The sequence below is a fragment of the Eubalaena glacialis genome, chromosome 1 (assembly GCF_028564815.1).
Source record: "Eubalaena glacialis isolate mEubGla1 chromosome 1, mEubGla1.1.hap2.+ XY, whole genome shotgun sequence".
Lineage (NCBI taxonomy): Eukaryota > Metazoa > Chordata > Mammalia > Artiodactyla > Balaenidae > Eubalaena > Eubalaena glacialis.
Window position 1 is genome coordinate 48,788,212 of NC_083716.1, and position 26,794 is coordinate 48,815,005.

Below are 26,794 nucleotides of genomic sequence, written 5' to 3' on the forward strand. Positions count from 1 at the left end.
AAGCCTACCAGGGGCCTTCAGAGGGTGGGCTAGCCCAGGCCAAAAGGGTCTCTGCCAAGGGACTCATCTGGCTGGAGGCTGCACCCTCTCAGCCCAGGAAGGGATGGGAGATCTGCCCATCCTCCTCCTCCTCACCTCTGGGACTAGTGGGCTATGGTTAGTCCTTAGGCACTAAGACAGTAACCTGGCAGACATCCAGGGAGGGCCCACAGGGAAACTGGGCCTCCTGAGCTAAAGTGGACATATTTAAAAAGCCTGATGCCTCTCCAAATTCTCCTGTGTCTTTTCTATTTGCAAAACAGTTATGAGGCCATGGTGAAATGGGTTAGTGAGTAACTAAGAGGTGTCAAGAAAACACAAACCACAAGGAGAAGAAAATTCACTCATCTTGGCAAACTAGAAACGTGTCTACTAATGATTTGTGCTGTGCCTCAAGACAGGGCAAGTACTGGCCAGCATCTTGCCCTGCCTTTTGCCGGGGTGCGGCTCTGGAGGAGCATGCTGGGGAAGCAGTCTGCGGGGTGGGCAGAGTTTTCCACGAGGAGCCAAGAGACTGGTAATAGAAACACACTCCCTTCCTTTTTCCCTCCTCAGAAGCAAATTTGGGTTTAGCCTAGTTTTCAGATCCAGACTGTAGGTCAATAGAAATCCATTAACAGACAGGCATTCTTGCAGTTCAGAGATTTCCTGATGAATTAACAGGATACTGACCTTCTATAATATTTCTATTATAACTTCCTGTCTTTATTTCTTTAACATGTAGAAATTTTGCATAAAAACAATAATAATAATTGTCTAATGCATTAGAAACTGCAAAGACTTTTTGTCAATTGTCTAATTTTCACAAAGACTCAATGAGATAGCTATGATCTCCATCTTCAGATGTGGAAATGGAGGTGGGGTAAGAGGTGGGGTGCAGACTAGGGAAGTTCATGAGGGTTTGCTGAAGCCTGGTGCAGGCACCCATGAAAGCCCAGCACACCGGGCTGTGCAGAGCGCTTGCCGGACCACACCTTGACCCCGGGCCCTGACTCTGAAGACAAGTGCACAAAAGCAAATTAATAAAACGACAACAAAAATCTTTGTTCCGGCTGGATTAGAGGGCAGTTACCTGACAAATTGGTAACTTGTGTATATTTGGAGTTAGAAATGAACATGAGCAAAATTACCAAATTATTATTGCACAACTATGCCATAAACCTGATGCTGTCGGTGCATGAAAAGTCTGGAAGTTTATATAACATAAAGTTACCTCTAGATGCTGAAACTGAGTGGCTTTAATTTTTATAAGGTTTTACATATCTGTATTTTAAAATGTATTTAAGTAAACAAGGGGGACCTAATCAAACTTACAAGCTTTTGCACAGCAAAGGAAACCATGAACAAAACGAAAAGACGACCTACGGAATGCGAGAAAGTATTTGCAAACGATACAATCAAGGGCTTAATTTCCAAAATAGACAAACAGCTCATACAACTCAACAACAAAAAAACAAACAACCCAATGGAAAAATGGGCAGAAGACCTAAATAGACATTTCTCCAAAAAAGAAATACGGATGGCCAATAGGCACATGAAGAGATGCTCAACATTGCTAATTATTAGAGAAATGCAAATCAAAACTACAATGAGGACCCACCTCACACCAGTCAGAATGGCCATCATTAAAAAGTCTACAAATAACAAATGCTGGAGAGGGTGTGGAGAAAAGGGAATCCTCTTACACTGCTGGTGGGAATGTAAATTGGTGCAGCCACTATGGAAAATAGTATGGAGGTTCCTCAAAAGACTAAAAATAGAATTGCCATATGATCCAGCAATCCCACTCCTGGGCATATACCCAGACAAAATCATAATTCAAAAAGATACATGTACCCCTATGCTCATAGCAGCACTATTTACAATAGCCAAGACAGGGAAACTAAATGTCTACTGACAGATGAATGGATAAAGAAGATGTAGTATATACATACAATGGAATATTACTCAACCATCAAAATGGATGAAATAATGCCATTTGCAGCAACATGGATGGACCTACAGATTATCATACTAAGTGAAGTGAGTCAGAAAGAGAAAGACAAATACCATATGATATCACTTATATGGGGAATCTAAAATATGATCCAAATCAACATATCTACAAAACAGAAACAGACTCACAGATATAGAGAGCAGAGTTGTGGTTGCCAAGGTGGAGGGGGGTAGGGAAGGGAAGGACTGGTAGTTCGGAGTTAGCAGAGGCAAACTATTATATATAGGATGGATAAACAACAAAGTCATACTGTATAGCACAGGAAACTATATTCAATAGTCTGTGACAAACCAAAATGGAAAAAAATATGAAAAAGAATATATACATGTATAACTGAATCACTTTGCTGTACAGAAGAAATTAACACAACATTGTAAATCAACTATACTTCAATAAAATTTTTAAAAATTAAAAAAAATTTTTAAATGTATTTTTTCTTGTGTATTTTCTCCCTTAAAGTACTGATTTTATTTTTGCTTATTTGTGTTTTATGATTTTCAGATTACTTATTTTCTAATTTAAATTATGTGCTTTTTGAATATTCTAATTAGAAATGCACTAAGTTGTAGGAGTTCAGGTAACTTTTAATTTTCTAGTTATCTTCATTTGCTCATTATGTTAAATCCATTTATTGTCTTAAATTAAATGATCTATTTTATTTCATTTTGGATTAAACAGGATGGTGGTGGTGTTCATGTATTTAAAAAATTTTATAGTTAACTATATTTCTAATTTAATGATTTATTATATTTTTATTTAATTTAAACTTTTTCATTTTGCTTTTTTGTACTTGCCAAAATTTTCATTGCTTGGGTTAATTTTGCATTTCAAATTATTTATTTGCTAATTATTTAATTTATTTTTAAAATTCAACCTGGGTAATACAAGTTAGAGTATTTTTATATTTTTGTTTCTATATATGCATTTTCTAATTGTTCTACAATGTTATTTTATTACTTGCATAATAATTTTAACATTTATCCTTTTTGCCAAATTTCTCAATTTCTGGGAATTTAATTTAAAGGAAAAGAAACTGAACAAAAAGACTATAAATGCCCAGATATTTTCCTTGCAGCCTTATTCATGATAGTGCCAAACTGGAAACAACAGGAAAAGCAAAGTCCACCAGATTCAGTATTGCACATTCATTCAAAATGTCGAGTTTAGAAACTACATACTAGCATTGAATGGCGTAATATTAATTAAGAAAAAATCACTATTGAATGTCTGATTTTTATGAGCATTATAGTCACTCTGATCTAATCATGGAAAAAGGGTGTAAAGAAAACTGCAAGAAATAATTAAATTCAAATAAATAGATAAAAAGACAGCCCTCTCAAAAACCAAAGAGCAGAAAGAAATACTGGGGCAAATTACAAGGAAGTCGAATGATATTTCATGGGACTCAGTTCTATAGAAGTAAGATATTTGTCCCTTCAAAGAGGCAAACATGGTTCTTTCCCCTCTGTTAGCAACGTCTACTTCTGGAGGTCGCCATGGAAGGCAGCCGTCCTGGTACTGTAATCCCCAGGGCACTGCTTGGGGAAGCCAGGAAGAAGCCCACTGCAAGCCCCAGGGACCCCAGATCCTGTCCTGGAGACCCTTTCGGCACTGTGTTCTCTCACCTTGCAGGCTGGTGTCAAGATTATGCTAATTAACGCCAGGTCCCAGGTCTCTTGTTGCCTGGTGACAAAGTTTCACAGTGGAGGAGGAAGAACTGGGCCGAACAGGGTAAGTTTTCCTCTGGTTGCATTTATTTTACTTTAACTCTGCCAAACTACGACCTCTTCAAACTCTTTTTCTCTCCTCTTTTTGAGTAAGCAACTTTGGAAATGCCTGTTCTCCTGGTGTGCTTTATTTACAAACCCCAGACACCAGCTAATTTATTATGTAGGAGAGGAGGAAGCTGGCCCCGAGCCCCAGGCAGGAGGGCAGCTAGCTGGGGACCCAGCTGGGCATTCTAGGGCGCCTGGGCCGTGGACAAGCTTGGGAGGTTAGCGTGGGAGTCTGTGGGGCTTTGGGGTCATGCTTTATGATCTTTCCAAAGTCTCAGTCTCCTTGAACGTTGTTTCCTGCTCCACAAGCAGGTGGAGACTAGTGTTTGAACTGCTTCCTCACCCACCCAGTTATCCCTTTAAGGAAACTGCAGTGCTCGTTCAGTCAGGAGGCTGCAGCCTGTGCAGGTAACCTCAGCAGACCTCACTTGATTTCTGCTGACTGTGCTGGGGTTTGGAGCACAGTCTGCCTTTTGAGAAGTCTGGAGGTAAACCATTTCTACGAGTGATCCTGAACACTGGAACCCACGAACAAATGGTTGAGTCCCAGGCTGGGCTGGGCCTTGTAAGGAGGGATTCTTCATGGAACACACTACAATACAAGCCTCACATCTCTATTTCCACAACAGGCAAAGGTAGGTGCCCCTACTTTGAGTCTTTGTGACTTTGGATAAGCTACTTGGCCTCTCTGAGCCTCAGGCACCGTATCTGTCCAGTGGAGATGAAAATCAATAAATAGATCAGGCAGGTGTAAGAATTATTTACAGTGTCTGTAAAATGCCTGGTCCAGAGTAGGTGGTCAATATAATCCATACACGCAGTCTGAAGGCAGGAACCTAATTTAAATGTGTTAAATTGATTTGCAAACGGTCTGGCACATAGTAGGTTCTCAATACATTTACAAACCATATGGCTGTTATGTGAACCAAGTGCTGATGACCAGCTCTCCTGTGAAGAAATGGGGAGTCAGAAAGGTCAGGAAACGGGTGCTAAGTCATACAACTAGGGAGGGACACAGCTCTGACTGGTCTTCAAGCTGCGGTGACTCTGGGCTTGAGCCTCAGCCTGGAGAGGGGACGGGAGGAGCTGAGGCTGCCCCTGCCTGCTGCCCTCTTCAGTGTGCCTGAGCCCTACTGTTGTCTAGAGACTGACCTTTAAGGCCTGGTGCTTGGTGGCGCCAGCTTCCTCTTGGGGCTCCAAGGGTCTCCCACTGTTGCCCACCGCTCTTTGCTTGGCAATGCTGATGAAAGGGGAGGACTTCATGCTCTTTCCCTCTACCCATCATCTGGGTGGGTCTTCATCAAAGCTAGGTGATATTTCCTGGTCCCTGGTACTCTTAGAGCATGAGGCGTGCAGCTGAACCACGCCCCTCCAAGTGGGCATGATGGGCTACCCAGCTGCACCAACCATCACCAGCTTTCAGCTCATGGCCAGTTGGATTCATTGCCAATTTTCAATTTTCAAGCTCTCTACCTGTCTCACATAGTAGAACTCATCTCAACCCCCAGAGCCGGGTGTGATAACACACGTGTGCTTTCTTTTCAGTGAGGGATGAGCCTTAAGGATGGGGCTTGACCTGGGCTGTTATGAACGTTCCCACAGGATCTAGCCCAGTTTAGGGTGGTGTCTGGAAAACATGATGAGTCAGGAGCTTCCTTGTTGGCCCATAGAGCCAAATTTATCACAGGACGTTGTCAAGTCAAACTTTCATGGATAAGCCAAATGGCAATTAAGCCCACAGACAAGGGCTGGCTCTGCTTGACTAGCATGTGACTTTGGCAAGGTATGTGCTCTGGGGCTCGGTGCGTTACCTGTTAAGTGGGGTGGATGAATTAAATGAGATAATGCACGTAACGTATTGTACCTTTCATAAAGTCCTCTGTCTTTCTCTTCTACCCTCTCCTTGCTGTCCCTGCTCCAGCCACCCCCACATCTCCTTTTTCTCCCCACTGTTGGGACTTTGCACTTGGTATGCCCCTTTCTGGGAGTGTTCTTCCCCAAATCCGCCCACATGGCCTCTTAGTGTTCAAGTCTCAGCACAAATGTCACCTGGGAGAGGACTTCCCCATCTACCTCAGTCTAAATTAGTCCCCCGCCTCACCCCGCCATCAACATTCTCTCTTGACCCTGGGTGTTCCCTTTCACATCATCAGGTTTTATTTTTTGCAGAGCATTTAAACCACCTGACATAATCTTGGGTCTTCTTGTTTGTTTTGTTTTTCTTGCTTGATTTGCTTTCTCCTAAAATAGGAGTTTCACGAGAAACACGTCTGTCATGTTCACTGCATATCTTCTCATCTGATCTGACCTATAGAATGACTTGAGTACAAATTGTTGAACAAATGAATGAATGAATGAATGAGCAAGTGAGTTGCCTGGGCTCTAGCAAGCTCTAGAGGTTAAAGTGGACAAAGGTATTATCGTATCTACAAGTTGCTGTTACATTTCTTTTCTTTTATTATTATCACTATTATTACTAATAATTTGTGTTTAAAAGGTTGCAAAGGCTTTTGTGCTTGCGAATCAGCAAAGACTGTTCCACAAATCCTACATCTGGGATTAATGATCAGTGGCGAGTGTCTTGGGGCTACTAATTTGAGGGAGGCAATCAATATGGTGCTGTTTGGTGACTCTATCAGCATTATTTACCATCATAAAGGTGCCAGGAATCAGATTACCATTCACTGAGTACCCAGTGCACACTAGTCACTTAACATACAGTCATCACTTCATTTACTCTTCACAACAACTTGCAATTTTCTAACCCATTTTGCAGATCAGTAAACTGAGCTCATGATTAAAACCAGGTTGGCAGTGAAGGTGGGGATGGAGCCCAGTTCTATTGGCCTCAAAGCCTCCACATTCCCTGCTGTCCGAGTGCCTGTCTTCTACTGAGTTACTTTACACATAACAGGAAGGGAACAGACAGAATGGCTAATACATGGGTAATATCCCTATTTGTAAAATGCTGAAGAGCTTCCTTGTCCTAAACAAAGTGCGGGCCGCTATGTTGCCTTTGTTCACATCATTCCTAGCAAGTTGTATCTACTTGTCCAAAGTCATCCGAAAAGGGTTCTCTCTTCTTAATGATAGTCCTGAATGTTTTAGTAATAACTTCAAATAAGCCTGATAAAGACTCAAGGAGGAAAGGGAAATGTGAATTCAGAAAATATTTCTACAGAAAAAGGATTAGAAGTCACAGCATTTTTGAAAGACAGGTGCCTTACATACAAAGAGCCCCAAACCATCCTTTTGCACCCTTTTTCTTTAAAGTATCCCTTTAAAAATGAGACCATGGTCCTTCCAATGCCCTTCACCTCTGGATTGGGGGAAAGTTTAGCTGAGGTTTAAATAAGCACACACACACATTGCACCATATTGCTGTCACCCATATGTAAAAGGCTATGTGGTTTTTATATCACAGCCACCTGTGCTTGACCGAGAGGTTTCAGTGCAGTGGTGGGCTTGCTGGTTCTGAGAGAACATCTCTAGAGGGAAACAAGAGTGGCTGCGTACCCCACCCCCCTCCCCTGACTCTCTAGCATGGCCAAGTTTGCCGGAGACTCAGGAGAGCATGGGGCTGTCCCAGGGCTGGGTTTCCTCCTGGCTCAGGTAGAAATTAGAGAGGAGAGGGCACGGCCCTGTCTGTGGTCACTCTGGGGGAAGTGTAGGGACTGGCCTTCTCTCCTTGGTTTGACACGCCCTGGAGATTTTTCTCACAACAGCTGAAGTATCATTTGAAAAATAAGCCAGATCATGTCTGCCCTGGGTTTTGTTTTTTTAAAATCATGTCTTTGGCCTCCCTTCCTTCCTTCTTTTCTTCCTTCTCTCTCTGCCTCCTTCCTTCTCCCACCCTCATGCTGTCCCTCCCCTCCCCTCTGTCACAGAGCCTTTCCATCTGGAGCATCCTCTATCTGAAATCCCCTCCCTGCCTCCCCGCATCCTCACTTCCTTCCCTCTCCACTCAGATGTCTTCTGTTCAAAGATGCCCGTCCTGGTCACCTCTTCAAAAGACCACATCTCCCAACACCACTCTCTTATTTCTTTTGCCCCTGCTCTTTCTATTCTTGGCACTCTCCGCCACCTGGTGTTATGTTTGTCTGCTTTGCTTCATCTCCCTTTTAGGATGTGAGCAGAGCCTTCATTCTGTCTGCTGCATAAATCAGCGCCTCATTGATAGTAGTTATCCAGTGTGAACTATTGATGAAGAAATGAATCCCAAAGGGCCAGGGAAGGTTTGGCTGTTCCCTTACAGTTGATCCTCAGGGCTCCCCTTCAAGGTATCTCACAACTTCACAGGTGGGCGGGTTTACAGCAAAGCTTTCCTCAGAGCTAGGGACTGTTCTACAGCAAATGGGGGTACCACACCACGGGGCTGGCCAGTGCACACAGCTGGGTACACCTGGGTCTGCACCATGTCCACCCCTCAGCAAGTTCTCACTGGGGCCAGATGGGGTCGTGGTGCAGAAAGAATGCACGTATCACTGGGCACTTGAGGACTGCCCCCCACTCTGCGATCCTGGGTGGGTGGGTGGCTCTGTGCCTCAAAGGAGCTATATCTCTTTGTCCTCCAAATAAAGTAATTTGAGGTCTGCACCTGGGAGGCGGGAATGCCCCAGCAAGTAAGTATGCTGGGCTGTGGGGTCTGAATCAGGGTTCTACCCGGTTGGAATCCTGGAGTGCTGGCTCCACTGTCATCAGTTGTGCTGTCCTGTCCAGCTGCGGCTCCTCCCTGCACTCCATCCCCCACCGTCACAGCAAAGTCCTCCGAGGCCCTCACTCACCCTCACGCCACACTTCAGAAGCAGCCACTTTTGTTATCCCATTTACGGAAGTCGGGGCTGAAGCTCAGTGAGGCTCCACAGACTGTCCAGGGTCACCTGACAGTAAATGGGGAGCTGGGTGGCGACCCATGTGGGTCTAAAGCCCCTGCGCTTTTCGCCCTGCCAAGCCACTTCTCTGAGCCCAGCTTCCTTATCTGCAATGGAAGCCATGGCTGTGAGGAGAGAATGCAATCGCATCCGTCTGGCAATACAGTGCTTAAACCACAGTGATTGAAATTGAATTAATGCCCACCTCTTGGGGTTTAAAGGTGCCAGCACTGACTTTGGTTCTTTGCTTTCCGGGTGTCAAGGTTGCTTTGTGTGCTTTGAATGTGTTGGTTGATGAACAAGGCATTTCTAGTCTGTTAAACTAATAATCTTAATATTTTATTTTAATTGTAAGGCACCTATTCCCTTTTGTTCCTTTAACAAATCCAATTAAAACAGGGTACATTCAGAATTACAAAATAGATGCTATTAAACCGATAAGAAATCATAATCTTTTGTTATTGGGCCATGTGACCCCCTGGGAACTTTTGCTCCAAATAAAAGTTGAATTCTTATTACCAGCCAGGGGGAAGAGGGCAGTTTGACAGATAATGGCTTCCCAGGCAGCACATGTGCAGACCCACACTGGTGCTGAGGATGCAGAAGTACACAATATTAGGGGTAGAGGAAGGTATACATGCATAATATAAGATCCTTAGCACTGCGTTGATCAAATTAACCAGATAATTGCCAAATGAAGTGAACCTGATAATTTCCACACAGACACTCTGTGTGCTGTAGCTCTGGTGTCATGGAAAGAACATCCCACCCAGAAGCCCTGGAGTAAGGCAAGCGGTGTGAGCTTGGATAAACCACTTTACACCCACCCCACCGCCAGGTCCTTATCTTTGGGTGGGAGGAATATTCCTACCTCAGAGGAGAGCTGTGAGGACTGAATGAAATGGCAAACTGGAGGGCGCCTGCTGTGTGAAGGAGGCATGAAGGGCCTCTAAGGGCTGGTGGAGAGAACGTGTGTGTTGGGGGCTGTAACGGGTGGAGCGCACCGTAGGACCCACACTCGGAGAAGGCCTGCCGTTTGGGAACCGCGGAAGTGCATCTTACAAGTGTTAGGTTTCCAAGTGAGCCCACACTGTGAAAATCGCACTTCTGGTGGCTGCACACAGCCTCTCAGGGCCCTGCACAGCCGGCAGCCCTCCCTCCTGCCTCCCCGCACCGGCCCAGGGCAGCAGAGGGCCGGCTTCTCTGGTGAGCATGTGGGAATGCTGTGGGCCAGGGTTCTGGGGCCATGTTGGACGAAAACCTGCATCTTTACAGGAAGCTCACACCATGAGGGCTCGTGGGGACTGGAGGGGCCGAGGAACAACAGATTCCTGTCTCTATCACCGCCCACTTGGGGCACAGGCCTATTAAATGAACTGGTTGGTGGCATTACATGTACCCTTTAAACTGTTCCTCTCTCTCTCCCGCTTTCTCTCCTTGTCAATCTCCAAGCTCTTACACTTAAATGACTCCACTAATGCTAGTAAAATATGTTTAAAATTCGTATTATTCAGCTATATTCAGATATATACACATATATATATCTATGAAAACAAGCACCCCACACATTGGTCCCTGGACAGTGGGATAACAGGCAACAAGCCTAAAGAAAAGGCAACAGAAGGAAAAGAGAGGCAGAATAGTGTAGTGGGAAGATCATAAACTTTGGTATTACACACCTAGGCTTGTAGGTGTGTAATAGCTAGGTAGCCTAGGTTTGGCTGAGCTGTGCTGTCTTGTGAACTTGGGGAAGACACTTGACTTCTTTGAGCCTCAATTCTCCTATATTAAAAATAGGACTGACACTTTGCATAATTACTATGGAGATTAGAGATACAGAAATGGTCCAGCAGCATGCTTGCAATAGTTACTTTGGTACATATCACCTGAATGAAGAGTAGTAAGTGGCTCTTGACATTGTGAAGCATTTCCAAAATTGATGTCGGAAAACCCCCATAACTGTGGGGTCCCTGTAAGACTCCACCCCCGCTGTCCACATCTCTCTCCTGCTGTCATTCTCTCCATCATCTCTGCCAAGTGTCTGGTGGCGATATTGCTGTGAGCTGCACGGAAACCCTTCTGCCTCTAGTCTGTCCCCTTCCTAGCAATCTGTCCTCCTGCTCACAGGAAAGCAGGGCTCGAAATAACGTAGCTGGGGGCAGAGGTGGAAAAAATAAAACCACTTAATGGTTATACCTCCAGTGAGTCTATACTCCAAAAAGCAGACAAAGCTGTAAAGCAAGTAGTAGAGCACACAGTTCCTGGCCCAGAGTGGGTGCTGGACAAACAGTAATTCTTCCTCCAGCACAGATGATGCCTGAGTTGAACATTCGTGCCTGTTTTAGAGGTCTGGCAGAGCTTCTAGACACACCCACTCAACAGAGAGCCCTGCAGTGACCACTCACGTCTCCACCTGCCACAGGGCTTTTCACATGAACGAACAGCTCATTCTGGGAAGGGGTGGAGGGCACAGGGAGTGATCTGAAGGCTCATGGGAAGTCACAGCAGAGGCGAGGCTCTCCTCTTACATATCTAGTGAATGGGTCTTATGAGAGTCAGGAGAAAGAATAATGACTTTTGAATGAGTGACTTCACTGAGGGAAGTTTGCATTACTTCCCCTTAAGAGATGTCCCACAAGCAAAAGACATTTCTCATCCACATGGCACAAAGCTTGCTATGAAGTTAGTCCCAAATATTGATGGTGACTTTGGGGGTTTCAGTTGTACAATATGTCTATCCTGGTCTCAATGCATCAGTGAAAAGGGTGAAGTAATTATTGTGAGTTTGTGTTAGCAAGATGTTTAAAGATATCAGATATACATAAACAAAGTCGGTCTTAAAAATATAAAGATACATGAGTGTGAAACATCAGAAAAATTCTAGTATCATAGTGAAGATAATGATCTTACAGCTGAAAATGCCTGCAAATATTCTGATGGCATTAAAATATAAGTTGCCATTACATTTTTAATTTAGATATCCATGGGGTGTCCCACCATGCTGTTTGATTCACAATGACTAGATAGAAAAATTAATTAGAAATTAAAGTCAAACCAACTGGTCCAGTTTTCCTAAAGTATAAAAACCAATTGTACAAGACAAAAAGTACATTTAGAAACTTCTCATATTTGGGTTTCCAAGCTGTTCATGTGAAATGAAATCTATTATTTGACTACTCATCTATCTGTCTGTTCATCCACCTGTCTGTTCATCTATCTACCTATCCATCTATCTGATTATCTATTTACATTTCTTTCTCTCTATAATTGCCAGCTTCCCTTGTGTGGATTGATCCCACGCTGATATTTGAGGATGCTATGAATTGATAATAATAGTTCATCTAATCTGATTTAGTTGTATTGAAAGATCATCAGTTTCACACTTCTTTTGCCAATACTTACTCTCCTACCCAATGGGCAGACCTGGGCAGGATGCTGACCATTCAGAGTTGTATAAGAAAAGGGGTGTCCCTGGGCTTTGGAGGCTCCCAGCACTGGTCTGCTTCTAGTGGCTCTCACAGCTTAGAGGGGTCAGAATGGACCCTGAGCAACACACCCTGCCCTCCACAACCAAAAGCAAGGGTCCCAGCCAGGTAAAGCGGCCCTGAGGAGAAGCACGAAGAGGGTGGGGGCTGAGCATGCTTCATCTGGCCTGGGGCTGTCTGGGGGCCCAGATGCACTGAGGAGGGGGTGAAGTGCTTATCCCAGCCAGCCCCTACTTTGCCTGCAGGTGATGAATGAATGAGCAGGCTCTGAGCCAAAGGACTTGTTGGGGAGAAGCTCCTTAATGGAGAAGTCCCTGTGGACAGCCCCATGTTGCTTCCTCCCCATCAGTCATCAGAGAAGGGAGGGCTTCTTACCATGGGAGGGCTGTGGGGGAACAGGCACAGCTGGGCTCCCCTGGCTGGATCTCCAGTCTACTGGAAGCATCCTTCCCATCTAGGCCCTTCTGCCCATACTTGATGTGTTTGCCCTCCCTCAGCTGAACTTTACCTTAAATACAAGAAATACAAAAGACAGCCTAGGCTTTTTGGGACTCAGGGGAATTTGGTGGCCAGAATCAGTAACAACCTAGATTTTAGCTCTTTGAGCTTAGAGACTGGCCCCATTTACTGTTCACCTGTATAAATAACACAGAGGCTTGGTACCTAGTAGGCTCTCGATATACTTACTGAATTGAGTGTACAAATGAACGAATGAATGCAGGAATAAGCACATGGAGTTGGTTTAAATTAGTCCCAAAGAACTAACAAGGCTCATGGACAAAGGAAACTCTACTATTTTTTCAGATCCATGGGATAGAGTTGTCAAATAAAATACAACTGTGCAATGTTTGGGATATACATATACTCAAAACTATCTGCTGTGTATCTGAAGCTCAAATTTAACTGGGCATCTTGCAATTTTATTTGCTAAATCTGGCAATCTTACCATGAGAAGTCATTGATAAACATGATCAGAACTCAGGCTCCCCTGACCTCAGTCCATATTTTTTTAAATTAAGATTTTAACTTAAGTGCAGTAGGACAGTTTTTCTGATATGTCACCTTGTGTATAGTTGTTCCCCGCAGTGTGCATGTGCATACACATGGTAGACATGCATACATACCCAGCAGTGCCCACACGATACAGGTGTGGATGCCCTTCACAGGGCAAAACAAGCCTGAGTGGGGGCATGAAAAAGTCACAGACTTCCAAGCCGGGCTGAGAACGATAGAAATAGACTATGGAGTCCCAAATATTTTTAAGTTTTTAAAAAAATTTAAATTTACCTACAGCAAAGTTGCTTCTTTTGTTACAGTTCTCTGAGCTCTAACATGTATAGCTTCACGTAACCACCACCACAGTCAAGGTACGGGCAGTTCCAACACCCCAGAAAACTCACTTGTGCTGCTCCGTTGTTGTCAAACCTTCCCCATCCCTACTCCCTGGCAACCACCGATCTAGTTTCTGTACCTATGGTTGTGACTTTTCCAGAATGTTGTATAAACGGAATCATTCACGATGTAGACTTTTAAGATTGTCTTCTTTCACTCAGCAAGATGCTTTTGAGAGTCGTCCAAGTTGTTGCATGTATCAGTAGATTTGTTCTCTTTATGTTTAATAGTATCTATTTTAAGGATAAGCCACAATTTCTTATCCATCCACTGAAAGACCTTCGGGTTTTTTATTTCTGTTTTTGGCAATTATGAAGAGAGCAGCTATAAACACAAGTTTTTGTGTGAACATGAGGTTTTAGTTTTTTGGGGGGTAAATACCTAGTTGGGGGAATGCTGGGTCATGTGATAAGTATATAGTTAATTTTATCAGAAATTGCCAAACTGTTTTTCACAGTGATTGTACCATTTTGAATCCCCATTAAAAATATGTGAGCATTCTAGTTGCTCCACACCCTTGCCAAATCTTTGTATTATTGGCTTTTACGTTTTGTTTTGTTTTAGGCATTTTAGTAACTGTGCAGTGGTATCTGACTGTGATTTTCATTTGCATTTCTCTAGTGACTAATGATAACTGAGCAATGCTTTGTGGTTTTGTGGGCTTTTTGGCCATCCATATAACTTCTATGGTGAAATGTCTCATTAAATCCCTTGGGCATTTTTTTTTATTGTATTGTCTTCTTTCTTACTGTTGACCTTGAGTTCTTTATAGAGTCTGGATACTAGTCCTTTGTTGGATATGAATTTTTGTTTGTTTTACAGAGCAAAAATTTCAAATTTTGTTGAAGTCCAATTTGTCAATATTTTCTTTACGGGTTGTACTTTTGCCAAACTCAAGGTCATGAAAACCTTCTCCCTCATTTTCTTTTAAAAGTTTTATGGTTTTACATTTTACATACCTATGATCCATTTTGAGTTAGTTAGAGTTAATTTCATTAGCTCGAGATTCAATTTTTTTGCATATTGGGTAATCAATTGTTCCAACACAATTTGTTGAAAAGTCTGTTGTTTCTCCATTGAATTTCTCTTAAACTTTGGTCAAAAAACAATTGACCATTGAACATATTTATATGGATCTAGTGCTGGACTCTTGTTTTCTATTCCACTGATCAATATAGTATCCCTTCATCAATACCACATTTTGTAATTACATGGTAAGTTTTAAAATCAGGAAGCATGAATCCTCCAACTTTGTTTCTTTTTCAAAATTGTTCTGAATTTCTAGTTCCTTTTCCTTTCAATATAAATTTTAGAATCTGTTTATTCATACATACAAATAATCCTGTTGGAATTTTTATTGGAATCACATTGATCTTTAGACCAATTTGGGATGAGTTTACATCTTAACTACATTAAGTTTTTCAGCTCATCAATGGTATGTTTCTCCATTTGTTTAGATCTTCTTTGCTTTGCTTCATCAGTGTTTTGCAATTTTCATCACAGAAATCCTGCACTTTTTTTTTTTTACTTACATGAAATATACAAGTATTTTATTCTTTGGAGCATTATTATTTTTCAAATTTCAGTTTCCAATAGCTCATTGCTAGTATACAGAAATTCAGTGGAGTTTTTTATGTGTAAACGTGTACCCTACAACCTTGCTAAACTCACTAGGTAGTTCCAAGAATGTCTTTTAAACTCTGTGGGATTCTTTACCTGGATAAGCAGGTCATCTGTGAGAAGGACAGTTTTATTTCATTCTTTCCTATCTCTATGCCTTTTATTTATTTATTTATTTGCATTATTACACTGGCTAGAATTTCCAATATAATGTTAATAGGAATAGTGAGAGTTTACCTTCTTGCCTTGTTCTCAAACTTAGGGGAGAAAGCATTCAGTCTGTCACCGATTATATTAACTATAGGGTTTTTTTTTGTTTGTGGGGGTCCTCTATTAGGTTAAGGAAGATAAACTGGATTACTTGTTTGCTGAGAGTTTTTGTCATGAATAAATGTTAAGTTTTGTTACATGTTTTTTCAGCATAAATATGATCATGTATGTTTTTCTTTTTGGTCTGTTAATGTGCTATATTACATTGCTTTCTGAATGTTGAATCAACCTTGCATTTCTACTTGGATGTCATGTATTATTCTTTTTATATATTGGTGGATTCAATTTGCTAATATTTTGTTGAGAATTTTTATGTTCATGTTCATGTTCATGAGGGATATTGGTCTGTCATTTTCTTTCTTTGTATTGTCTCTGTGTGATTTTAGTATCAGGGTAATGCCGGCCTCAGAAAATAAGTTAGGAATTGCTCCCTCTTCTATTTTCTGGAAAAGTTGGTGTAAAATTGGTGTTATCTTTAAATGTTCGGTAGAATTTGCCAATAAAACCATCTGAGCCTGGAGGGTTTTTTTGGAAGCTTTTCAACTATGAATTCAGTCTCTTTAATAACTATAGGTCTTTAAGGGTTGTCTATTTCTTCATGGGTGAGATTTTATAGTTTACAGTTGATTTCATCTAAGTTTTTTTCTGAAGTTGTTTGTACTATTCCCTTATTATCCTTTTAATGTCTATGGGTTTTTAGTCCTATCCTCTCTTTAATTATTGATATTCATAATTTGTGTCTCCTCTTTTTTTTTATATCGTACACATAGCAGCACTATTTTAAAAAATTAATTAATTAACTTATTTTTGGCTGCGTTGGGTCTTCATTGCTGCGCGTGGGCTTTCTCTAGTTGCGGCCAGCGGGGGCTACTCTTCATTGCGGTGCACAGGCTTCTCATTGCGGTGGCTTCTCTTGTTGCAGAGCGTGGGCTCTAGGTGCATGGGCTTCAGAAGGTGTGGCACATGGGCTCATTAGTTGTGGCACATGGGCTCAGTAGTTGTGGTGCACGGGCTTAGTTGCTCCGCAGCATATGGGATCTTCCTGGACCAGGGCTCGAATCCGTGTCCCCTGCATTGGCAAGCGGATTCTTAACCACCGCGCTACCAGGGATATCCCTCTTTTTTTGTTTTTTCATTGTCCATCTGGCTAGATATTTATCAATTTTATTAAACCTTTCAGTGAACAAGCTTTTAATTTCACTGATTTTCTCTACTGTTTTTATCCTTTCAATTTTATTGATTTCTGCTCATCTTTATTATTTCCTTTTTGCACATCCTTTACGTTTATTTACTCTTTACTACTTTATTTAAGGTAAAAGTCTGTTATTGATTTGAGACCTTTCTTATTTTTTTAAATATTCCTAGTATGAATGTTTAACTCTATAAATTTTCCTCTAATCACTGCTTTAGTTGCATACCATAAGTTTTAATATGTTCTACTTTTATATTCAGTTCAAAATATTTTCTAATTTCCCTTGAGATTTCTTTGACTCATGGAGTATTTATGAATATGCTGTTTAATTGTTAACTATTTGGAGATTTCTAGTTATTCTGATATTGACTTCTAACTTGATTCCATTATTTTTAGAGAACATTCTTTATATGATTTCAATTCATTTATATTTGTTAAGATTTGTTTCATGACCACAAATGTAGTCTATATTTGTGAATGTTCCATGTACACTTGAAAAGAATGTGTATTCTGTTGCTGGGTAGAGTGTTTTATAAATGTCAATTAGATCCCACTGGTTGGTGGTAATGTCCAGTTCTTTATCAGTGGTTCTCATCTGGGGGCAATTCTGCCCCTCAGTGGACAGTTGGCAATGTTTAGAAACATTACTGGATGTTCAACTAGTGGAGAGCTACTGGCATTTAGTGGGTAGAATATTCTTACTTTCTGCTGCTAAACATCCTGCAATGCACAGGACAGGCTTTTCCCCCATCACCACCCCATCCCTGCCAACAACAAAGAATTATCTAGACCAAAATGTCAACAGAGCCAAGGTTGAGAAACCCCATTCCTTGCTGATTTTCTCTCTAGTCCTATTGATTACTGAGAGAGAAGTACTGATAGCTCCAACTCTAATTATACATTTGCCCATTTCTTCTTTCAATGTTATCATTTTCTGCTTCATCTATATTAAAGCTCTCTTGTTAAGTACATCTTTTTCTATTCTTTTAGTTTAACTTACTTTTGTTTATTTAAAGTGTTTTTCTTATAGATGGCATATAATTGGGTCTTTTTCTTTTATAATCCATTCTGAAAACTATCCATTCCGATTGCTCTGGAGACTAAAATATACATACTTATCTTTCTACAGCCTACTTAGAATTAATATTTTACCACTTCCAAAGCAATGTAAAAATCTTACCTACCTTATAGGAGTCATTAACTTCCCCCATTATGTTGTAGTTGTCATATGTATTCCATCTACATACACTGACAGTTATAATTTTTGCTTTCAACCATCATTCGTATTTTAAAGATTGTAAGAGGAGAAAAACAGCCTATTATATCTACCACATATTTACATTTCCATTGCTCTTCCCTTATTCTCAAGGTCCAAGCTTCCCTCTAGTATTGTTTCCCTTTCATCTAAAGACTTCTTTTAGCATTTCTTTTATCGCAGCTCAACTAGTGGCAAATCTTTTTATTTTTGATTCATCTAAGAATGTCTATTTTGCCTTCATTCATAAAGGGTGTTTTTATTTACTGTCTGGTTGACAGCTCTTATTTTTCAGCATTATTTTAAAAATATTTTTCTAGTACCTCTGTCCTTCACAGTTTCTAGTGAGGAACCTGTAATAATTTGTATGCTGTTGCCCTGTGGGCAATGTGTTGTTTTTTTAATTTTTGCTTTAATTATGAGCAGTTTGATAATGTCTGAATGTGGATTTCTTTGAGTTTATTTATCCTGTTTGCAGTTCACTGAGCTTCTTGAATCTGTAGTTTTTATGTCTCTCACCAACTTTTGGAAGTTTTCACCCATTTTTCCTTCAAACATTTTTCTGTACCACAAGCCTTTATCCACTTCTTCTTCTTCTTCTAGGATGTATCTTTATATCTATATTGATATATACATGTATATTTTGAGCAGGTAGTCACAGGCTACAAGTTCTGGCAAACCTTCTGTAGATTCTGTAGACTACGTTTATAATGTCCATTCAGTTTGCAAAGAATTTACAGTACTATTCGAATCAGCCCTTCATGTTGCTACCCAGGCACCAGTCTGAAACCTGCACAGTGCTCAATTCACAAAGCCTTTGGGTTCAGGGTTTGGGAGTAGGTACTCAAGACCCTGTTCAGGGTTTGGTCTATTCGTGGGCAGCTCAGGGTGTATCCTGGAGTTCATATACAACTTTATTGAACTCTCTCCTCTTTGCAATCTCCCCAACACTTTGTGGTTCCCAGGAGTTGCCCTCCCCTCCTTGGTCTTCTGGCTAGAAATCCAGGGAACTTGTTTTCTAAATCTGTTGTGTACTTCCTGCCACTGTTTCTCTCTCCAGGGCCAAGTAGCAGTGGGAGAGAGAGAAAAAAAGCAAACCTCCACACACTTGGGACAACAGTTTGGTCAAAGAAAATGGTTCTCCCCCTTTAGAGTTTTAGGTGCCTGCATGCCCTGACTCCAGTGATACAGGATTGCCTGGAGCTGAGGCAGAAGAGAATGGAAAAGATGAATAGAAAAAAACGGGATCTCCCTCACTCTGACCCTAAAAGGCCCCGTCTCCCTGTCCTTGGCCAATGAGGGAGGTTTTTGTTGGACATCTGTCATCACTGGTGCAAAGTTGGTCTTCCTTTGAGTTACTTCTCCAATCTGCCTTATACCATCTATCTTCAGAGTCCTTGGGCCTTTTGCTGCATTCAGTGGGTGACAGGGGCAGAGCGCACTTACTCCATCTTAACTGTGACTGGAACCCCAGCTTTCATCTTTAAACTGCTTTGCCCCATCTGGTTCCACACAGCTGTGTGATACAGATATTTCAACATTGGTGAACACAGTACTGTCTTTGGTAACCAGCCAATCATGCCTGAATGTGATCGGTTCACTGTTTCTAAAGAATAGGTTCAGCTTACAAGGCCTGCTCCAAAGAACATCAATGCGGCTGAGAGCTGACAATACTCTCATCGGGCTATTGTGGAGGGCTCCATCCATCTCAGGAGGCTCTGATCCAGTAGGGACTTGCATAGGGTGGAAACCTTCAGCCAGGAATGGCAAGAGCAGGATTTATAATAAGCATGTGGGAGGCATTTTTACCTACTTGCCTTTGGCACTGAGGATTACTGTACAAGGAAAACATGTGATACTAGGCTCACACAGCCTGATTGCTGGCGCTCCATGTGCTACACAAACATGGCTCCTGATAAAGGGCCTGGATGATGAAGTACAGAAAGCGCAGGGCACCTCTCCCACCCATCCCTACTGGGAGATGGAGGCAGTGCGAGCATTTATCTCCTGACAGCATGCTTCTGTCCAGAGTGGGAGCTTGGTCCAAAATAGCATATCAGCAAGCAAGAGACACCAAGCTGTAGAAAAGAAAAGAGCCTCTAGAACAGGCAGGCCGGTTGCATCCTCCTCTTGGCTGTAGACCTTCCTCACTCCTGAGCCTTGGCCTTCTTCTCTTTATAGTGGGGATAAGCCTATGGATCTTGCTGGATTGTTGAAGATTAAAATCAATATGTGCCAAGTTCCTGATAGTAATATTTAATAGTTAACATTATCAAGCTTTTACTATGTGCCAGACACTGCTGTAAGTGCTTTATAGTTTAGATAATTTACACGCCCTTAGAGTCCTAAATGGGAGCTGTTTTCACAAATAAGGAAATTGAGGCACTGAAAATTTAAGCAAATTATTTATGGTAGAACTGGACTTCCAAGCAAGCATTTTGAGGCCAGAATCTACCCGTCACTCTGTACGTTCTACTTCTCTGATGGCAGCAATCTGTTATCACACCTATCGGTGCAGAGGTGTCTACAGTTGAATTTCAGTGTGAAGAATGTGAGGGGAGGAAGACAAGGTGGATAGGAGGTGGGAAAAGGCAGCATTCTCTTCAATTCTGCCAGGCTCCACCCTGGCCCCCTCTTCCGTGCTCATGGGCATGGTGTAGGCACATTTTCCTACCTGGGGGCTAAGCAGAGACTTCTCTGTGCTGCTTTTATTGCACTGCAGTTATAGTAGCCAAGGCCTGACTAGTTCCTCTGGGCCCAGAAGGTGAAGAGGGAGGTAATACACAAGTCATTCTTAACTCCCACCTTTATTTCCTTATACCCAGGCTATGTTGCTTCTGAGAACTCAGCAGTCCCACCCTAGGCACTTGTGGGATAACTCTAAGAAAAGACTAGATTTAAGTGAGGGTCTGGGAAATGGCAGATACCCAAGACATTACCCCCCCCACCCCACCCCCCACACACCCAGGAGGGGGAATATGTGAAAGTCCAGGACAATGGAGAGATTCCTAAGTCGGGGAATGGCACAGCCAGAGGGGTGTTGAGCATCCTTCAGGCCAACCCTGAACCTCCCATTTTACATCTGGGAGCATTGAGGTCTGAAGAGGGCATTCAACTGCTGAAGATCTTTGGCTAGGCTATTTCTGCTGGTGACCTAATTTCTCTCCACTCTCCTCTTTCTCTCCTTTCAAACCATTAGAAAGTGAAGCATTATGATTTGGGGGGAGTCCAGTACCCTTATATCATCTCCTAACTGGATATTTTTTCTCTTCTTAGCAGAGTCTATCTTCTAGCAGTTTCATGTGACTTTTTTCTCTAACTGATCACCAGTCAATCAGAACATACTTCAAACATACCCCCTTACTAAAAGAACATGGCCAAGGGCGGGAAAGGCCCCAAGGGTAAAAAGATCACCCTCAGTGTGGCCAAGAATTGTATCAAGATCACATTTGATGGGAAGAAACGCCTTGACTTGAGCAAGATGGGAATTACCACCTTTCCCAAGTGTATTCTGCGACTCAGTGATGTAGACGAGCTCAACCTTAGCCGGAATATGATCAGGAAGATTCCTGACTCAATCTCCAAGTTCCAGAACCTGCGGTGGCTGGACTTGCACAGCAACTATATTGACAAGCTCCCTGAGTCCATCGGCCAGATGACCTCTCTGCTCTACCTCAATGTCAGCAACAATAGGCTGACCACCAATGGGCTGCCTGTGGAGCTCAATCAGCTCAAGAATATCCGCACTGTGAATTTCGGTCTGAACCATCTGGACCGCGTGCCCACCACGCTAGGCGCTCTGAAGGAGCTCCATGAGGTGGGGCTCCATGACAACCTGCTGAGCACCATCCCCAACAGCATCTCCAAGCTCCCCAAGCTGAAAAAGCTCAACACAAAGCGAAACCCCTTTCCCAAGCCAGAGGAGCCGGATCCGTTCATAGATTCCGTCAAGAGGCTGGACAACCTATATCTGGTGGAGGAGAAGGATCTATGTGGGCCTTGCCTGAGAAAATGCCAACAGGCCCAGGACAAGCTGAGCAAAATCAAAAGCATGGCCACGGCGGCACCGAGAAGGGCCATCTTTTCCAGTTTGGTCTCACCCAACTCCATGGCCAAGGAATCCCAGGAAGATTGGAGGTGACCTGGGACCCTGATCCTAAGGCAAGAAGGGAAAAGGGAGGGAGGCAAGATGACAATGGGCTACAGCCTCACAAAACTGAGGGATTCTTCCGTTACTGCAATAACTCCTCCAGCCAAGTCCATAAAATACCTTTCCCTACCTCCTTGGCTTGTGATTTTGTTGACTGAAGGGCTTTTAGTTCTTTGCCATTCTGTACACTTCTGTCTTCTCTGCATGCGCACACCCGCACATACAAGCACAATGAGTCAGGAAAGGGACATCTGTCTCACTTCTGCCCCAGAACTCTCCTGCCTACAGCCCGTGGCCTGGGCAGCTGATACAGCCAGCACACTCTTAGTCTCATTATCACACATGTCTGGACCAACTGCCAGCTCCCCAGTGTGGAGCTTGTTCTATTGGAATGCTTTGGGCCAGGCTTCAAAAGTCAGGCATCTCTAAGCATGGGTTGGTAGGCGGGCAGATGGACATATAGTCTTGAGAAGGGGACAAAACTGGGCCACAGAGATGGGCAGATATTATCATTAAGTATTGGCATTAACATCTTGGGCTCTAAGCAGTCCTATCCCTCTCTCTTTTCTGCACTTGCATAGTTTGCTCCAGGAGCTTTCTAGACTAAACCTGCAAGCCCTTGACTGGCTGTGAATGAATGAGGTTCACTCCCATCTTATTATGTCCATGCTTTTCCAGACCTTTGTGGAATAAGGAAAGAATGGGTGCAGATAGGGGTTGGTGCAGTCAATAGATAAACATCTTACTAGGCACTGTGCCAGGTGCAGGGACTGTGTCCAATGGGGGAAAGCCTGTCTTGCCCTTTGCAACCTGTAGGGAAGACAAGTTGAAAGAAGACTTTGTTCTTTATAATGCCATTGTTTGAGGAAGTTAGGAGATCAGAGCCTAGTGGTGTGCAGGGCTAGCCTGGCATAGAGAAAAAGCCTAAGACTCTGCAGTTGGACAGATCTGAGCCCAGAGCAGCTCTGCTTCTAACTTGCCATCTCCCTGGACGTTTTACTTAGCTTTGGTCCTTTCATCTGTAAAGTGGGAGTAATACCAGCCCAACTCCAAGCGTTGTCATGCGTCTCAAGCAGATAGCTCACAGAGTGAGTACTCAGTAGAAGTCATTTCTCTCGAAGAACTAGAGCTCGGTGCATCTTAAAGCTGAAATACTACTTTGAACAGTGTCTTCAGTCACTCTAGATCTGTTGGTAGAACTCACAATAGCTGAGAACCTTCCCTGTACCACTCACTCACACCTTTATACTGCTTAAAAGAAAGGGATCAAGGAAGATATCCTTAGGAAAGTTTTTCGTTGTTGTTGTTGTTTGTTTGTTTGTTTTAAATCAAAGCTTTCCTGTGTTGGTGGCAAGTTTTGTAGTGGTCAGTGGAAAAGCACTGAGAGATAAATATCCATTAGTTCAGCGTGACTAACGTATTTCTTTTTCATGTTATAAACCACAGCAGACAGCATACTTCATTTCTTCACTCCTCACTGCTTATTTTCCTTTGAAATGCTTAGCTGTGACAACTCTATCATATTTCTAAAATCTCTGAAGATATAGATTCAAAATTCCCTTTTCAGTTTTTCTCTTTCTTAAATGTTTTCTATTATAAAAGTAACAATACCACAACATAGTTTTAAATATAGCAGCTTAAAGTATCCACAATTCTACTGTGTAAGCCAGCTGTAATATTGACAGATTTCCTTACTAGTTATTTTTCTGTGTATATTTTACACATAGTTAAAATAATAGCATTCACATCATTTTTATCCTGCTTTGAAACCCATGTGGTTACATGGTCTTAATAACCATAATTTAAAACATCTGTAAGATAGTCAAACATGGATATACATAACTAAGTTATTGTTGGACATTTGTTTCCTGTTTTTCACTAATAGAAATCATTTTGTGATGAAGCCTGTATGATTAAGACTTTTTTGATGTTGTATTAAAGGGTGTGGTTTTTATATAATTTTTGATACATGCTAGTAAGTAGCTTATAAAAAGTTTACACCCATTTATATATCTACCAGTAATATATTAGAGAACTCATTTCACTGCACTCTTGTGAACACTGAATGTCATTCTTTGTGTTTTTCCCTTCATTTAATGTCCACAATGATTTCTTAGAAGTCCTTCTACAGATGAGAGGAGGACACATGTCTGTGAAGTGCATGATGAGATGTCATGTCTTAGGCCTAGGAGACCCCACTAGAATGTTGGGCCTTGAACATGTCCCTAAGTAGCCATCCTGCTATTTTACCTACTTCATCTCTGACCCAAGAAGCACAGAATCCATGCAGGGGCATTTGATCCAAACAGAAAGTGATGGCTAGTTATTTGGATACTGACCATTTCTATTCCTCCCGCTCGAGACACTTTTTCTTCAGAATTAATGAGTTAAGGAAAAAGATCTCCCTGTGCCCCTACAAAGAGTCTTGGTCTGGACCCCAGGTTTGCCCCTCTACCCCGTCTCCTGACCATTGCAGCAACTTCCTCCACTGTGCTTGGTTTCCAAAATCTCTCTCCAGCACCTCTCCTGGATTTACCTCCAACGGAGTGGCTGGCATGCAAGATGACATTTTTTGCCATCCTTGATCTCTAGGTGCTTTATGGTGCTTTCATTCTTATAGCCATGTCTTAGGAAGGGGTTTTAAGTGCACTGAACTTCACCAGGATTGAGAAATAAACAAGCAGGGGGTTTTGATTTGCCCCAGGATATATTCACCTTAGACCCCTGGTTCATCAGAAAACCCAGGCAGTAAGATGAATTGAAGATGGGAGGTAGAACTCAGTTAGGAAACATCTTCTATATTTTATTTCTTTTTCTGTCAAGGAAAGGTTTCATGTTGATGTTCCCGCATGCCCTAAAATACTGCAGTCATCTTTACTTTCTGGAGAGTATATTAGGCCCCAAAATACTTGATAGGAAAGTCACAGGGTTTTCTCTTTCTTCAAATAGAACAAAACCCCTATTCACACTAACCCAGTCACGACCGTCTCTGAAAGCCAGGCGTGACCTAGGTGACCCCTGTGCGACCTCTGCCCTTGCTGTGTTTTGCCTCCATGACCTGGAGTAATTGCCTTGGCCTCTTATGTCTTCATCCCTAGGATACACTCAACATCTCCCTTGAGTAGCTTATGGCAAAAACCTGAAGGCTAATCAGCTCTGAAGAAGAAAAGCCCTCAGTTAGGAGAAGAGAGTGGCAAGGGAAACGTTCTGGAAGCCAGGCTCTCCAGTGCCGGCCAAACCACTGACTTGCTTCTTAAATTCATTTTGCCTCTCTGGCTTTAGACAATCTGTGTGTGAAAATGACTTTGGGAAATATTTTGTGTGTGTTTTTTAAATTTATATAGAGGAAATATTTAAGAAAATGATAGACATAAATTATAGACAATTAAAAATTTAAAAGAAGACTTTAAGACTTAAAAGACTTATGGTCTCTACACTTCACTTGAACTGGTGAAATCCCAACACCAGTTGCCTCTTATAAGTTATGTATGTAAAATGCAATACCTCAAGCAACCAAAATCTATACAAAGAATTTATACCAAAAAACCCAAAAATACTATAGACAAATCAAAGTAGAATTTTAACAAATCTTTCAGTAATGCAAAGGTAGGCAGGAAAAAGAAACAGAAATGAACAACAGAGGGAAAAACAGGAAATGAGAAATGAAATGGCAGACTTATGTCCTAACATCTTAATAATTATATTAAATGTAGATTGTCTTCTTTACTTGTAATAGCCCCAAACTAGAAACAAGCAAATTTCCCTCAATAGGCAAGTGGTTAAACCAATTCTGGTATATCCATATCATGGAATACTACTCAGCAATAAAAAGGAGCATGATATATACAACAACTTGGATGGATCTCAAGGGCATTATTCTGAGTGAAAAAAGGCCTATCTCCAAAGGTCACAGATTCTATGATTCCATTTACAGAAAATTCTCTAAATGACAAAATGGTAGAGATGAAAAACAGATCAGTGGTTGCCATGGGTTAAGGATGATGAGCTGTGTTAGAGGGTGGGCATAACCAGGAAGTGGTAGCATAAGAGATATCTTTGTGGTGATAAAAGTAATTGCGTATGCTGACAGTGGTGGTGGTTTCAAGAATCTACACATATGATAAAAAGGACAAAGAACTATGCATACATATCGTACCAATGTCAATTTCCTGGTTTTGAAACTGTACTATAGTTACATAAGATGTAACCATTGGTGGAATTTAAGTGAAGGCTGCATGGGGCCTCTCTGTATTATTTTTGCAACTTCCTGTGCATCTATAGTTATTTTAAAATAAAAAAAAACTTACAGACTATATGCAGTGATAAACAGATCTTTCTATATCTGCCAAGTGCTAATTTATGAGTAAGTATGGCAAGCTTAAAGTTCCTCAATCATTCTGAAGAGTTAAGGCATTTCAGGAGAAAGAGCACCTTAACTTCAGATCACTGGCCTAACTTAAAATTATCCATGTTGATCTTACCCTTGAAGATTCCTGAGAAAGATGTTAAAATAATAAAAAGACAATGCATGGCTTCTCAACCCATGTCCCAGGTTTTCTGGTGGTGGCTGGGTACAAGTAGCAAGTGGGGTGGGGGGACCGTGAGCCAGCAAGTTGCTCCTTTCACAGTTCTGGACTTTAACGCACCTGCCCACTGCCCTATGGAAGCACCTTGAATGGGTGGACAAAGGGGCCAGGCTTGGTGCAGAGATCAGGGCTTAAGTTAGGCTCCTGCCTAGAAACAGGTCTG

General features: G+C 42.1%; 2 protein-coding genes across 2 annotated transcripts in view; one reads left to right on the forward strand and one right to left on the reverse strand.

The window, feature by feature from the left end:
- Positions 1-26,794, reverse strand: part of WDFY4 (WDFY family member 4) — a 250,641-nt gene that overhangs the window by 40,296 nt on the left and 183,551 nt on the right. The window lies entirely within an intron of this gene.
- LRRC18 (leucine rich repeat containing 18) lies at positions 3,740-22,178 on the forward strand. The gene is made up of 2 exons (XM_061196318.1): positions 3,740-3,766; positions 21,175-22,178. Exon 2 carries the CDS (start codon positions 21,269-21,271, stop codon positions 22,034-22,036), a length of 768 nt encoding a protein of 255 aa, XP_061052301.1. The 5' UTR covers positions 3,740-3,766; positions 21,175-21,268; the 3' UTR covers positions 22,037-22,178.

Bases quoted from the DNA above. Each gene is read 5' to 3' on its own strand.
- LRRC18 (XM_061196318.1), top strand. From the start codon at position 21,269: ATGGCCAAGGGCGGGAAAGGCCCCAAGGGTAAAAAGATCACCCTCAGT.